The 14,680-nt window shown below is 35.3% G+C and overlaps 1 protein-coding gene and 1 pseudogene across 1 annotated transcript; one reads left to right on the top strand and one right to left on the bottom strand.

Moving 5' to 3' along the window:
- The first annotated feature begins 2,698 nt into the window (after positions 1 to 2,698).
- On the top strand, positions 2,699 to 10,962 carry LOC140790853 (uncharacterized; annotated as a pseudogene).
- On the bottom strand, positions 10,556 to 13,772 carry LOC140790854 (uncharacterized). The gene is made up of 2 exons (XM_073141148.1): positions 13,064 to 13,772; positions 10,556 to 10,691 (listed from the first exon to the last, which is right to left on the bottom strand). The coding sequence occupies exon 1, from the start codon at positions 13,583 to 13,585 to the stop codon at positions 13,079 to 13,081; it is 507 nt and encodes a 168-aa protein (XP_072997249.1). The 5' UTR covers positions 13,586 to 13,772; the 3' UTR covers positions 10,556 to 10,691; positions 13,064 to 13,078.
- Positions 13,773 to 14,680: the final 908 nt, after the last annotated feature.

Raw genomic sequence — 14,680 nt, 5'->3', positions numbered from 1 at the left:
TCTGAATTGAAAGGCATGTTGAGCAATAGCTTTTCTAGACCTATACCTTGTTTTATGTCATATTTGGCCCACTATTCACATGGCTTAAGGACACATTGCCTCTCTGCAATTGTCATACTTGTCTCTAAAGTGCAATTCTTATTTGGCATCTCACCTTCTAATACAACTCATTCTGAACGTTGGCCTATAAAGACAAACACAACCAAAATCTCTATATACGAATCTATAGCTGTCTTAAAAATCAATAATAATACTAATAATAATATCTGTAAATATATTATTTATCTAAATATTCTTCCCTGAAGATAAAATGGAAATTGCATCATTGTTCCAAGAAATACCTATGGTCGGCTTAATTATTTGATGATGGTGCTTGGGCCACGAGCGGCAATTGTTGAGCAGTGGTTGGACAATGAGCACTAATTAGGTTGGAGTAGATATCGGTCCAATGACTAGCGGTGATTGGGTTGTGAGTGTAGATCAAATCGGAGGCGTTGGACTAGTCAAACAGCCAGATCAGTCAATAGTCTAATGTCGGTCGAGTGGCGATATTACTGTCTCTGGGTCGTCTCCTTGCTGATTATGGTTATGGTCAGGTTACGTCGATGAGTGATTGGTGAGATATAGTTTAGGGGAAAGACATATCATGTATTTGAGTTAGAGATTACGTGTGAGATTTTATGGAGAATTAAAAAAATTATAGTAATTCAACTAATTTGTTATATCCTTTTAAAAAAGTAATTAATATGTTTAATAGTCAATTAATTCATGTCATGGAGGAAACCCGGGCTAATTGCGTTGCAGCTTTTAGTTTGCTTGGGCCTAAATCTGGGCCGAGATACTCATTCATTTTAAGCCCATGAACTTGGAGAGAAGCCTTCTTTAGTAACTAGAGTGAAGCCAGTCAAAGCCTACCAAGTATTTACTAAATACTTGGGATTGGAGCCGATTCCATATCGGATATTCTATAATAATTATTTGGGATTGGAGCTGATTTTATAACATCCTAGGATATTTACTAACTTTTCTTTTAAGAGTTATTCTTAAATTAATTTTTCAACTCATCTTTTTGTTTCATTTTGCAAAATTATTCAAATCCTTTTTTTTTAGAAAATTCGAAATAATTAAAACTAATTTTACTATAATAATAATTCCGTATATAATAAACAATGAATCATCGTACCTGCAAAATAATCCGGTGACGTATAATTAAATTAAAAAATAACGTAAATATTAATTATAAATTTATACTGGTACACCTAAACTATCGTAAAAAATAATTATGGGCATGATGCGATGCGATGTTACAACCTAAAAATAATGGACATGCAATTAATCACTGGGTATAGTGACAAAAATAAATTCAAGTTTACATAATTACCGCTCAAAACTTTTAAAATATCATGATTGCCACTGACCACTACATCCAACAATTATCACTATAGATTATTATAAAAATTAACAATATATTTACATGACTAAATACCCTCTCTATTTTAACTTTAGAGTGTAAATTATTCATAAAAAGATGATATTGAAATTTTTTCTTATACTATAATATTGGGTAAATGTTGAAAAGTTTTTAAACTATTTTAAATAATTTATAATTAGTTAGATTTAACTAATATAACCGTTAATTTTAAGGTTTTTAAAAGTTTTCAGTGGCGATTGTGTAAATATCTCATATATTTCATGCTATAATAATCGATGGTAGGAGTGGGTCCCAAATTATGTGTGAAAATTTGTAAACGCATATACTTTCCTAACATTCCTCTCCATTCATAGATGCCGATCTAGCGCGCCACCTGCTTTTTGTCTTATTTCCTAGAACACCCTTCATCTAATATATATTCGTAGAGGGTTTCTTCCGTGCAATCGAATTAATTCTTTATCAATCAATTTGATGAAGATCTAACGGTTAAGATCTTTAAGGGTATAATAAGAATGAAAGATATTACCGGTTTAGCAGGTAATTTTTTTTAGATATATAATCTTGCATATTATTTTTTAACAATTATATTATCTTAATATTTTATTAAGTAAAAGACATATATATCATTAACTGAGAGTAATGTATATATATTAAAATAAGGGTATTGATGTCTTTTATAATTAACTTGATGAAATTTTAATTACATTTTATCTTTTTAATTATTTTTTATTATTTACATATATCTCCCATTAGTTTAAGATTGATTTAAATTAAATTTTAATAGATAGAGATAGAGAATTATATTTAAATTAAAGTTTATCTCCAAACAATCAAATTTAAATTATTTAATATTAAATGATATCTCCTATAATTAAGGCATAATTATATTTAAGAGAGAAATCTTAACGGAAAAAACGTGTAGAGCGCTTCTTCCGTACTTATCAATCACTTTGATGAAAATCTAATGGTTAAGATCTTCAAGGGTATAACAAGAAAATTGGAAAGTTAGGCACACGTAATTAATCTTCTTAACTGATATACTCTTTTTCTTACGTAATGTGGTTTTGGAACCGGTACCGGGAAACCGGTACCGAGTATGAAAACTGGCTATTATAGCCGTTGGATTAAGATTATAATTTTTAAAGGTGCATTGAAGTATTTGCCATATTCGTATTATATATTGAGAAGAGAGAGAGGGAATAATATTATTTTAGTAGGGTTAGTTTAGGTACATTAGAAAAACACCGGCTCGTCTCGTTACGCAACGGCTCTTGATTTAGAATGAGAGAGAAGGCGATCGCGCAGCCAAATCTCCTGAATCTCCTCCCCCCTTGGGCCGGATCGCGCGCCAAAACATCTCGAATCGAAACCCTAGAGGCGGCAGTCCCTTAGGGATTTCGCCGGCCGGCAAGCTCCGATGTCTGCGTCGGGGATGGCGGCGGCCGTCGGCACGTCGGTGCTGCTGTACCTTCTATGTAGCGGGCGGCTGTCGGCGGCGGCGGAGGTGGCGAAGGAGGAAGGGGGCGAGGAGGGGCGGAGGTGGCTATTGGAAGAGGCGGAGGAGAGGAAAGAGCAGAGCAGGAGGAGGAGGGAGGAGAAGAGGAGGAAGAAGGGGTTCGGGCGGTGGCCGGATAGGCCGCCGGCGACGTGTAGGGAGGCGGTGACGATCGCGGCGAAGACGGTGAGGTCCACGTACGCGGAGACCCTCGGGAAGTGGACCCTCGGGGAGATCGCGTTCGGGATCAAGTATTATATGAAGCAGCAGGTCAGTTGGATTCGAAGCCCCGATTTGGATCCATCCACAAATTGATTTCCGATTATGGTATTCATTTTGCTGCGTTCCAATTTGAATTTTTAGTTTAATTGTTTATGTAGAAAATACTTTTGGTGTTAGAGAGGTACTTCTAGTTGTCTATGGTAGGTCAATTTGGAAAGTCCTAGGAACAATGTGTTGACCAGGTGGATCAACTCTTTCTTGAAAATATTCTTTCTATTACTAATAGTCAATGCAGTGTCAACCGATCTTGAAAAAAATACGTGCTGACTCATTGGGTAAGTAAATCTAGCTAAGAAAGGACATCCCTTCGATATAACAAGGTCCTTTGGTTGTTGAGAAAATTTGATCATAGTGGTTGGATTTATTTTTATGTGAATGAGACTTAATCATATAAAACTTCGTCAGGCATAGAAAGGGTGTTGAATTAGGGAAATATGATAATTTTCCTATTTCTCCTTTATGTCTCTCTCTTTCTTGATTTCTTTGGGAGATAAAATGAGTTCATAACTATAGTATTAGCTTTTGAGTTGAATGGGATCCCATGACCTACTCTTTTAGCGACTTCATCGATCAGTTTGGTTAGGCATCTTAATGACATCCCTATTGCAATGCTAGCAAACAGCTAACTGGATCCAAGCTTCTGAATATGTCCTTTACCTTACATATTGCTCCTTATGTCTAACCTATATCTTGTTTTTTTACTAATGCAAAACTTAAAAACAATGGAGTTTCTGATTATGAAATATGACTTAATAGGCATCAAAGAAACAAAAGGGGAAAAGAGATTTATTTAGTGTATCTGTATGATTTTGTTCTGTTCCACCTACTTATAGCTAAAAGTATTGGTTTTTCTCATTGCCACGACTGTCAACTAACCACTCAGTTTGTACCACTGCGGTCAGTTCCCATTAGACATTGTGAATTTGAAACTGATCTCAGTCGAAATCTGGTCTGTACTAGAATATTTTGACCCGAACCCTTTTCCTGGCCGGATATTTTAGTTTTTCTAGACTTCTAGGAGATAATGTAATGATAACAGTTATCAGGCAGTATATTCATTCTGACATCTAACAAGAAATGAGCCAGATCAAAAGGTAATATTTGTTTTCTTTGCTTCAGGGTAATCTGCAGCATGTGTATGCTGGAAGCAATTGTATACAACTGAAAGGCCATGATATTATGAATGAGCTGATTCTTCTCCTAAGATACTTGAACCTTTGTATGTATTTCTCAAAGAAACAATTTCCAGTGTTTTTGGAGTTTGGTGGATACTCAAAGGATGATGTTCTTCTTCAGAAGTCTAAGGCGAGGGTGCGTAAGTATTGTTAACTCTGAATCAGTCTATTTTCTGTGAGAATTTCTTAGGCGCAGATCATGTATTGATCTTTTTTAATTTGAAGTTTGAAAGGACAAGTGTATAGCATGTCTTCTTTTGACATTTTGTACATCGGCTTAACTCTATGCAGCTACTGAAGCCTTCTTTCACAATTGTATGTGATAGAAGTTCCAAATGTTTTTTGCTTTTTATTCGGGGGCTATAAGTTTTTAAAGATAGACTGACAGCAGCAACTAGTGCGGAGGTTCCATTTCATCATATAATTCTACATGAAGGCAAGGTCAGCAATTTAGTCTTAGGATATGCTCACTGTGGGATGGTTGCTGCAGCTCGTTGGATTGCAAAATGTTCTATTCCCTCCCTTGATAAGGCAGTCAGTCAATTTCCAGAGTACAAAATCAAGGTAAACTATTTTAATCTTTAAATGTATTGGCCTACTATTTTATTTACTACATAGAAAAGGAGCCCTAGTGCATGAGACTCGAGGCATGGTCTACAAGGGCCAGATTTCTGCAACCTTGCCCTCATTAGTAGAGAGGGTACTCCTCTATCTTGAATTACACCACAAAATGGTACATGGGGGCACCTTCACTGTCAAATTAAGTGATTTTGATTTAATTTATGCAAAACTTAATTATTTCCACACATATTGTTAAAATCAATATATGTAATATAACTGAAATTCTGGATATTTATAGATTCCATTATGAGCAAAACTGAACCATTTTCTTTACTCTTTAACTTTCTTGCGCTCATGAAGTTCTCAAATAAAAAGTTGTTGTCCTTTTACTTTCTCCTTTGTCTGGGTCATTTGTGTGTCTTGAGGAACTGTTGGTTACTCTTGATTGCAAATGTTTAACTGAAAGGATAAGGTTCTTTTTTCATAATGAAGCAGAGCCTTAGGGTTTGTGTTCAGAAAAAGAAAAAAAAGTGTAAGATAAATTTTCTTTCAAGGCCCTTTCTTTGCATGATTTTCCTTAGGTTAGAAACATTTCAAAGATTTGATGTCGAGAAAATGTTTGCTTGGTGTCTGAGGATTATTCTTGAAAGGTTTCTAAGAGGCTGTCCATGTGCCCACATTGGGAACCGCTTATGCGTGTTTTTCTATTTAACTACAAATATTGCTAGACAAATATAAGGAGGTCTTTGTCTTCATTTTCCTCTTCAAGATCTTTTATTTCATGTGCCTTCCAACTCCCTTTGCATATATCATTATACGTACCAACATGAATACTATTAAATATTAAACTCATATGCATCTGCATGTGTATGAATATTGCATATGTGCTATGAAGTCCCTTAACTAGCGCATACTGCATTTGCCTTTTGGGATATTATTCTTGGAATCTTCCCAAATATGGGTTGCCCTATTGTTGACCTGTTTCTTGGGAATTGTATAACAATTATATATAAGACCTATTTTGAAGTTTGGAAGCCTAATTTTCAGGTCAATTGTGAATTTTTGAACAATTGGTGCCGACATGTTTGGATGAAGCCAAAAAAATTTCAAGGGTATTGTTGTGGTTGACTCTATGTTATAATTTTCTTGTTCTTCATCTGAATCGGAGCAGCCTCTTATCATATCGGGGAAGTGGGAACATAACATTTTAAATTTTAATTTTTTTATGTTGATCTCAAGGACATCTGGGTGAAATTGTGTCCAGGTCCCTTTTAGGCTTTTAATTATCTAGGTTCATCATTTCATTGGCCTCAAATTTGCATCTTCATAAACTAAAATCAAATACTGGACTTTATCATGTTGAATGAATCTCATGCTTCTGATAGAACTTGACAATTGGCAATATTGCCATATATTGTTTATTTCCTATACTTCCATAAGTTCTCGTAATTAACATGCCCAGGGATGAATATTTGTAGTTTTACACTTCTTTGACTTTATTAATCTGAAGTAAAAGAAATAGCTGACATACAAAGAGATGCAATGAGTTTTAATTTTCAAATACCATGATAGTGGTTGTTTCTCTTACTCTTTGTTCTTTTCTAATAGAATACAGTTTCTTCTGACCATTAGGGGATCACGTAACTTCAATAGACAAACCATAAATATTTACTATTGTGACTTTAGAGTAAAACCTTTTTGTAGTCTTTTTACTGTTAACTTAGATGTTGTCGTCATTTTGATTATTTTCATCTGATCTATGTACTATAATATGGGAACATGATGTTTCTATTAGATCTGATATTTTTCTAACTCAAAAGCACATTGTTTTCTACTTTTCTTTTGATTTAGATCATTGGTCATTCTATGGGTGCTGGGATTGCAGCAATTTTAACATATATTCTTCGCGAATGTGACAAATTCTCGTCATGCACATGTGTGGCATTTGGTCCAGGCACGTACCTTCTGGATACTTTAACATCTTATTTTGGCTATACTAAATTTATAGGCAAATATGTTTACGTAACATTTTGCCTTATCCTCTCTATATATTCATTTCACTTATAATGTCTTACTAAAATCTTTAACATGTGATGTATTTGGTTTCAACATGGTAATCTAGTTCATGTTTTACTCGCAAATTTCTTTTTATTAATTAACTTCTTTTTTTGTAATTCTGCAAAGGAAGCAACTATAATTCACAAAGTCCAAACTAAGTCCACTACTTTGTAGGATGGATCTATCTAAGTGCCAGTTGACATGGTTTGTGCTAGAGACATGTACACTATCTGGCATATATTATGGAAACACCTGTTTGGCCTGGCATTACATAAGGCATGCCACTCCATGACACGTACTGTGTTGCCACAGCACCATACATGCCAGCACATGTTACAGAATCACTTGCTTGGCTTGGTTCATGCTCGATCCAGCTAGATCTGGAGGGAACCTAACCGGCTAGCTAGTTGGTTGGATTTGTTGATGAAAACGATGGCAAGTACATAGTCCTGTTAAGTCCAGCACTTATCCCACCAAATTATTGATCGATGTGGTCTGAGACATGGAGACCTTCATAACACAATTTGCTAGCTTGTGTATATTTTTTTATGCTTCTGAATCCTGATTTCCAACTCAACTTCCTGCAAGTACAGAAATATTTAGGATATTCATGATAAACTTTAAATAATTTTATATGTCGTAAAATCTATATGCAAAAAAATTATGTACAAAGATCTGCTCTCTTAACTTTGAAAATATTTGGTGCTCTTAGCTGCTTGCATGACATGGGAGTTAGCGGAGTCAGGGAAAGAGTTCATAACTTCTCTTGTCAATAAAACTGACCTGGTGCCGACATTTTCAAAAGTTTCTGCTGACAACCTTCGGTCTGAGGTACCTCCATGATAACACTGCTTCTGATGTAAAGAATTGCCATTACATTCTATAGTTGCTTTAAGAAACATTAGCTGCATGATTCTTTACTTCATAGTTATATGAATCTTCATGCTGAACTTATTTTGGTTGCAGTATTTTGTGTTGCTTATTTCTGTTCATTAAGAGGAAAATAATCAGTTTCCATTTGCAACTTTTATTGGATTGAATTGCTGCAGGCTGCAAAACTAACTCTATTGCAACCTCTTACACGAGTGAGATTGTGTCCTGTCTCATGCTTTAGTCCACATTGGAGATCAATTAGAAATTTGGCTCATATGAGCATGTGAATGATTAGTACTTCATTCTTGATGAATAAATGAGGATTGAAAAGTACCAAAAAGTTTGAATTGACAGGTAATAACATTGATTTAATTGTCATTGAGAAATATTTTATCTATTACTTTTAAGCCGTCGTTCCCATTTCCTTGCTGACCCGTAATGCGAAAGTTGCTTTCTTCATTGTTCATTTACATCTTTTTGGTAGAATAGAGAAGCTAAACTTAACCATTTTGGTTAAAAATGCTTTGAAGATGGTGCAAATTAAATGTGAACACATTTATAATACTTGTCGTATACGGCAGTTGTTCTCTGCTATTTTTCACAGTATTTTCTCTGTCGATGAACCAATAGAAGTTGAAGATCATGGTGCATCTAGCAACTACATGCTAATAAGCTTAATTCAGAGTTTTTACATGTTGTTCATCAGGTTTGGCATTACTGCTGCAATATGGTTATACCAAACAGATTATTGAGCTTTACTAAGTTTTTTTGTTTTCAGTAGTGATATGTTGGAAAGAGAGCTTACTGTTGTACACATTTTCAAATATCTGCTTGTAAACATGAACCCATTGTCATAACTCATAATTGTTGGGGGTTGGTTTCTTGATATCCTTTGGGCCAATCATATTGTTAATAACAATCCCAGTTTTACTTCAAGCTTTTCTGTACCATATCTTGACTTTGGTCCCAGCAAATCAGATATCTCCCTTCTTTTCTAGTCCTCAGTAAAAGATGTCACTACCTTTTCATACAAGGGTCTTGCTTCTTACTTGGTACGTGTTAACCTCAGCCAATTTCCTGAGGTGTTGTCCTATTGTTGTGCATTGTAATGCCTCTCTTGCAGTTGTTTCTTGTTGAATAGTTCCTTCACTGCAGGACCTTGTTGCTTCCTAAGAGATTCTTTTATATGCGCCTCAGAGGCTTCTTTAACTATAGCAATCCAGCTCTATCATAGTTTTCTTTCCTAGCTAGTTCGTAATCTATGTCTCCATTTTCAGGCGCTAATCTTAAAATGGTATCGTTCCAACTCCATCTTAGTTCTTAAATCTTCAGTATTGTCACTACCATTTGGTTGCACTATTTGGAGACAGCATACATCATTACTTCTTGAAAAGGAAGCAAGTAATGTTGTAAGGGGAACATGACCAAGAAGTTGTGTTCTCTTTTGTGCTACGTTTAACCATTTTTGTTGGTTCGATTATATGCACACGGACAGTTAAAATAGGTGATTGCAAACATCCCCTGATTATGTTTCCTTTGCAGATGAGAGAAATCGCAACTGGTAAGAAAAATCAATGAACAAAAACAAAACATATTGATGCCGAGATAGCCCTTATTTAGTAATGTATGAATCTCTTCTTTTTCCTTCTTTCAGTATGTACGACTTCAGTAATATAGTATGTTTTTCCTATGGTTAAAGAGTCATAAGTACCTAAAAGTGAACAATTTCTATCTGCCTTTTCTTTTGTTCTAAGTTGTTTTTTTTTTCAATTCTTTATGCAGGTCACGGTATCACCATGGTTGAGTGATCTAAGAGATCAAATTCAGCGAACGAGATTCTTGAACATCGTAAATTGCTCTGTGACCTTCATACGGTCACATATACCGTTCATATCCAGTTCAAGATGTAAGATTATAGATGCTGATATTGTTGCACCCCATGTATCCAGCAATTCTGAGGTATAATACTAAGAATCACCGAAATTTCTGCTTAAGAATGACAACTAGCAAGCCATAATGATGCAATGATATTTTGTTTAAAACACTTCATACATATTTTGTTATGCTGCCTCTGGTAACAAAGTGAAAAGAAGAAGAAGAAGAAGAAGAAGAGTAGGTTAACACCAATATGTGGTCATGAGCTTATATGATGTTGCGTTAGAGAGTAAAAGTATTAATGCAAGCTACCAATATTCATTGTTTCTATTATTGAAGACGTCATAACTGAATGAGAAGAGAAAGATGCATCTTATAAATTTTTGAAAACTGTGGCTAGAGTTAATTATCTAATTGCATGTACAAATCCAATATTTGGTATTTCAGGCTGTAATGAAGCAGAAAGATGTCACAGAAAGTAGCAAGTCTGGTCTCTCTTGCTGGTCATGCATTATTGGTGCACGCCGTCGGGCTAGCTCTGCGACAAACCCAAATCCGGACGACTTGTCTGGACCTACTATCACATCCGACAGAATGATTAAAGATGTCGAAGTCGACAAATTCAACTGTGAAGCAGCCAAGCCTGAGCAGGTTTCTGGTTGTTCTAAGGCCTCAGACCATCGAGAGTCAGATAAGGAAGACGGTGAGCTACCTCAAGATGGTCATGTATGCTCTTCGATATCAGCAGAAGAAATGGGCGAATATACATTGCTTGTTGGATTGGAAAATGATCTTCACCAGCATGAGGAAGGCAAAGAAGCTGCTATTAGGAAAGAGCCAGGAGAAGAGGATGCTTTATCGCTGAAAGAATCTTCAGAAAATGATCAGACGAGCCAGCAGTTATACCCTCCAGGAAGAATCATACACATGGTTGCGCTGCCTGCCACAGCACCGGATGCGAATTCTGGTGAGGATGCCACGGCAAACGAAATCCTTGGCATTTATGAAACTCCAAGGGAGTTGTACGGTAAGATTCGATTAGCAAGAAATATGATTAGAGAACATTACATGCCTAAGTATATACAGATGATTGAATTATTAGTCGACAAGCTTGGAAAAGATGATGGCGGCTGCAATGTATGATTGATGTACAGCATTTATTGTACAGATCTCAATAAGGAATCCAAATTTGTGCTTGCTAGATCCCATAATTAGACTGCTTTAAGTTGTGTACACCTCATATAATAATCTAAGTCAGGGTGGTTGGTTGCTAGAAAGTAATTGAAGGAAGTATCTGTTTTCAAATTTTCTCTACTTTTAATATTTGTTTGCAAAAATTAATTAAAAAAAGTAAAGTTTCTTATTTATCAAAAATGACTTCACTTTCTTCTTTTGACTTTTAGAATCACTTCAGTGAATTCTATTTTCTAGTAACCAAACACACTCTTACTATTATCTAGGAAGAGCTTCTAAAATCTAGAGTACCAGGTGAGATATTGAAGATATAATGATCTTGAGAAGTAGAAAGCGTCTTATAATTGACTTTGATGGATCATGAGCTAAACTTATGCAGAATGAGCAATTCATCTTTGGGCAAGCAAACTATCAAGCATGTTTTACAACCCTGCTGGTATTTCTAAAAATACATCACTTGGTGTGATGGTAAGACTCGCCACTTACATTTATATGCTCAACTTTTAGATGCAATTTCTTCAAAAACTTCGCTTATATTCCCTTCTTAGAATTTACGTAAGAAGATGCAATTTTTATATCTATAATTTTGCTTCTCACCCATAATTTTAAAAGGGGCAATGGGGGGAATGTCTTCGATTTCTTATTCTATTATATTCAGGATTTTCAACTGTCTGCATAACTTTCTGAGATCTTAAAACAAGAATTTGAGATGAAACAATTTTCTCATAGAAGAAAGGAAGGTTTTGAGACCAAACACATTGATGGAATTACTCTGAGGAATCATAAAACTGTTAGTATATGACAATGAGATATTGCTCAAATAATTAAAGATACTTATCCGGATTCGAATTCTAATGGCATCAGTTAACTTTTCACTTATTTATTTATCTTTTTAAACATTTTGCTGTCAGTCAAGTTACGTGTAAAAGTTTTCTCTGAAATCAGTGAAAAAAACCTGGATTGATGCGAGCCGTGTGATTAGGTCACCCTTTATAATTGACATCAAAACCATACTTAAAAGATCACAAGTCCCATATAAAATTTAGGTCAGGAGATTTTAAGAGCAGTTGACATCAAATGAACTACATCAAAATATAGAATGACTTCTATGAAGGAAACAAAAAACAAAAATCAAAGCAAACCTTCAGGTCTACGGTAAGACCAAGTAAAAGAGAAGATTTGCTTCAATTAATTGTTTCCTAGACTCCATTACTCCGTCAGCTAACTCACCTATTTGAGCGGTTAAAAAATGGTACCACCCGATAAGATTCAAACTTAGAACCTCTATTTGATATCTCATTGACTTACCAATTGCTCTATTTAAAAGCTTCAGTTGTTAGAACTGAAAAACCTGTTTTGATATTCTTGAAACCTATCATCAGTTGCAAACTTTAAAAAGAACCATGAGCAGCAAGCTTAAATCAAAGCTTCCACAGGCCATGTCTCAGATGGAGTGGCCCAAAATGGCTGGCAATTGCAGGCACTAAGAAACTCCTCCATCAAGAATTCACAATTTAACTATCAAAACTCATAAAGATCTTGACAAAGACTAGTCCAACACTTGATCCTCTAATTTTAGTGCACATAGTTTTACAGATAGAGAATACCTTTTCATTGAATACCAGAAGGATGTTCACTAACACAAAGATGGGTGGGTCCAAGGAAAGCGTTGACAAAGGAAAGTTTACAACTTCCAAATGATACATAAATGCAAGTGCTAGAAGATATATTAGAAAGGTTCATTAAAAAAAAATTAGTTCAAATCAGAAAAGGTTTTGAGCTAGAGCATCAGAGAAGAAGCAATAATTAAGCATGCAGATGGATGAGATACAAACCTAGAAATCAAAAGACAATGGTTTTGCTTACTAGTTATGAATGCCAACATGAAGAAGTTGAATTAATGGCAGAACTAATTCTCAATCATAGGCAGTTAAACTTGTAACATTAGCTTTTTTAAATCCTTCAAGGTTCAAAATTCAAGTAATTTAACGAATATTTTTCTTACTTCCATTAGATTAGTTGAGATATGAACAATGTAGTCGAACAACGATTCGTACACATGAAACGAATAAAGAAGAGAAATTATACACATATTTACATAGGAGTCAAGTAGAGCACCGATTTTTTTCTTCTTCAACACATGGATGGCACCAACCGCAAAGGAACCACCTTTCCCCTTCCCGCGAGCAATTTAGCCACCTTCTTAAAAGCGAAGTGGGTGCAATTGGAGAGGGCGATCCAGCACATGATCTCGTACACGAGATCGAACGCTGGATCGGACGACGACGGAGTCGGCGAAGGCGGCGGATCCGACCCGTACCATCCTGATCCGCCACCGCCGCCAAATCCCCAACCGGATCCTCCGCCGCCTCCGCCGAACGGGCCGTCGTCTCCGTCGCCGTCCCCGGAGAAGGCGTCGTCTCCCCCGTCGGTGAGGGATATCCGGCGGGTGCGGCGGGATCGGCGGAGGAGCGTGCGGGGGATGACGGGGGGGCAAGGGTTGGAGCGGACCGTGGTGGAGGAGGAGGGGGAATGGTGGTGGCGGAGGAGGAGTAACTTGGAGGAGACGGCAGCGCTGGCGTGGGTGGTGGCGGAGATTCCGATGGAGAGGGGATCGGAGATGGCGGCGGAGAATTCCATGGGTTGATTTAGGTTAGGGCACGGTCTTCGGAGTTCGGACGTTCGAGATCGAGATCGAGATCGAGATCGAGAGAGGAAGAGGAAGAGGAGTTCCTCCTTTTATTTTCTCTCTCTTCGTTGTAAGGAAGGAAAGGTGGACACGAAATTGGGAGGAGAGAGGGAGAGAGAGTATCTCTTGGTCCAAATTGTTTTCTTCGGTTCTCTTTCTCGGTGATTCTTTTGTACAGGTAATTATTTTAGACAAATAATTTAATACCCCTCTAAAATTTATAATATTAATTTAACGATTATAATAGCCAGTTTTAAAACGAGTATTACGTACAAAACCATATTACAAAAATGAGCATATTAGTGTACTTTTTTTTAATAATTATGCCTTAATTATAAGAGATATCATTTATTATTAAATAATTTAAATTTTATTCTTTAGAGAGAGACTTTAATTTAAGTATAATTTTCTATCTCTACTTGTTATTACACTTAATTTTAATTAATCTTAAACTAATTTAAAATATATGTAAATAATAAAAAATAATCAAAGAGATAAATTTTAATTAAACTTTTATCAAATTAAATATAAAAAGATATCAATAACTATATAAATAATTAAAAATAATCAAAGAGATAGAATTAATTAAACTTTCATTATGTTAATTATAAAAAGATATTAATACTTTTATTATAATATATATAGTATTTCTCTAAGTTAATAATATATATGTCTTTTACTTAATAGATTATTAAGATAATATAATTATCAAAAAATAGTGTCTAGGGTAATATATTAAAAAAATTACCTATTAAACCGGCAATACTTTTTAATTTTTTTTGCATTACTATTATACTCTTGAGAATCTTAATCATAATTAGATCTCTATTAAGCTGATTAATAAACACTTATCGGGCTATTTAAGATTTATATGAATCAAGAAGATAGTGCTAAAATACCATCCACAAACTAAGTAGATATATTACAACATATTGGAGGTTCATATAAATTAAGAAATAAATTAAAATTTATTTTTAATTAGGTATAAAAATCAGAAGTCAGAGGTGTTTAGAATTGTTGTTTAAATAAAAATCTCTCTCTCCCGA

This window comes from Typha latifolia, chromosome 6, assembly GCF_019914945.1.
Source record: "Typha latifolia isolate L0001 chromosome 6, TyphaL0001v2, whole genome shotgun sequence".
In the NCBI taxonomy this organism is placed as follows: Eukaryota; Viridiplantae; Streptophyta; class Magnoliopsida; order Poales; family Typhaceae; genus Typha; species Typha latifolia.
The sequence above is the reverse complement of the archived record's forward strand: the minus strand, read 5'-3'. Positions and strand labels throughout refer to the sequence as shown.

Bases quoted from the DNA above. Each gene is read 5' to 3' on its own strand.
- LOC140790854 (XM_073141148.1), bottom strand. From the start codon at position 13,585: ATGGAATTCTCCGCCGCCATCTCCGATCCCCTCTCCATCGGAATCTCC.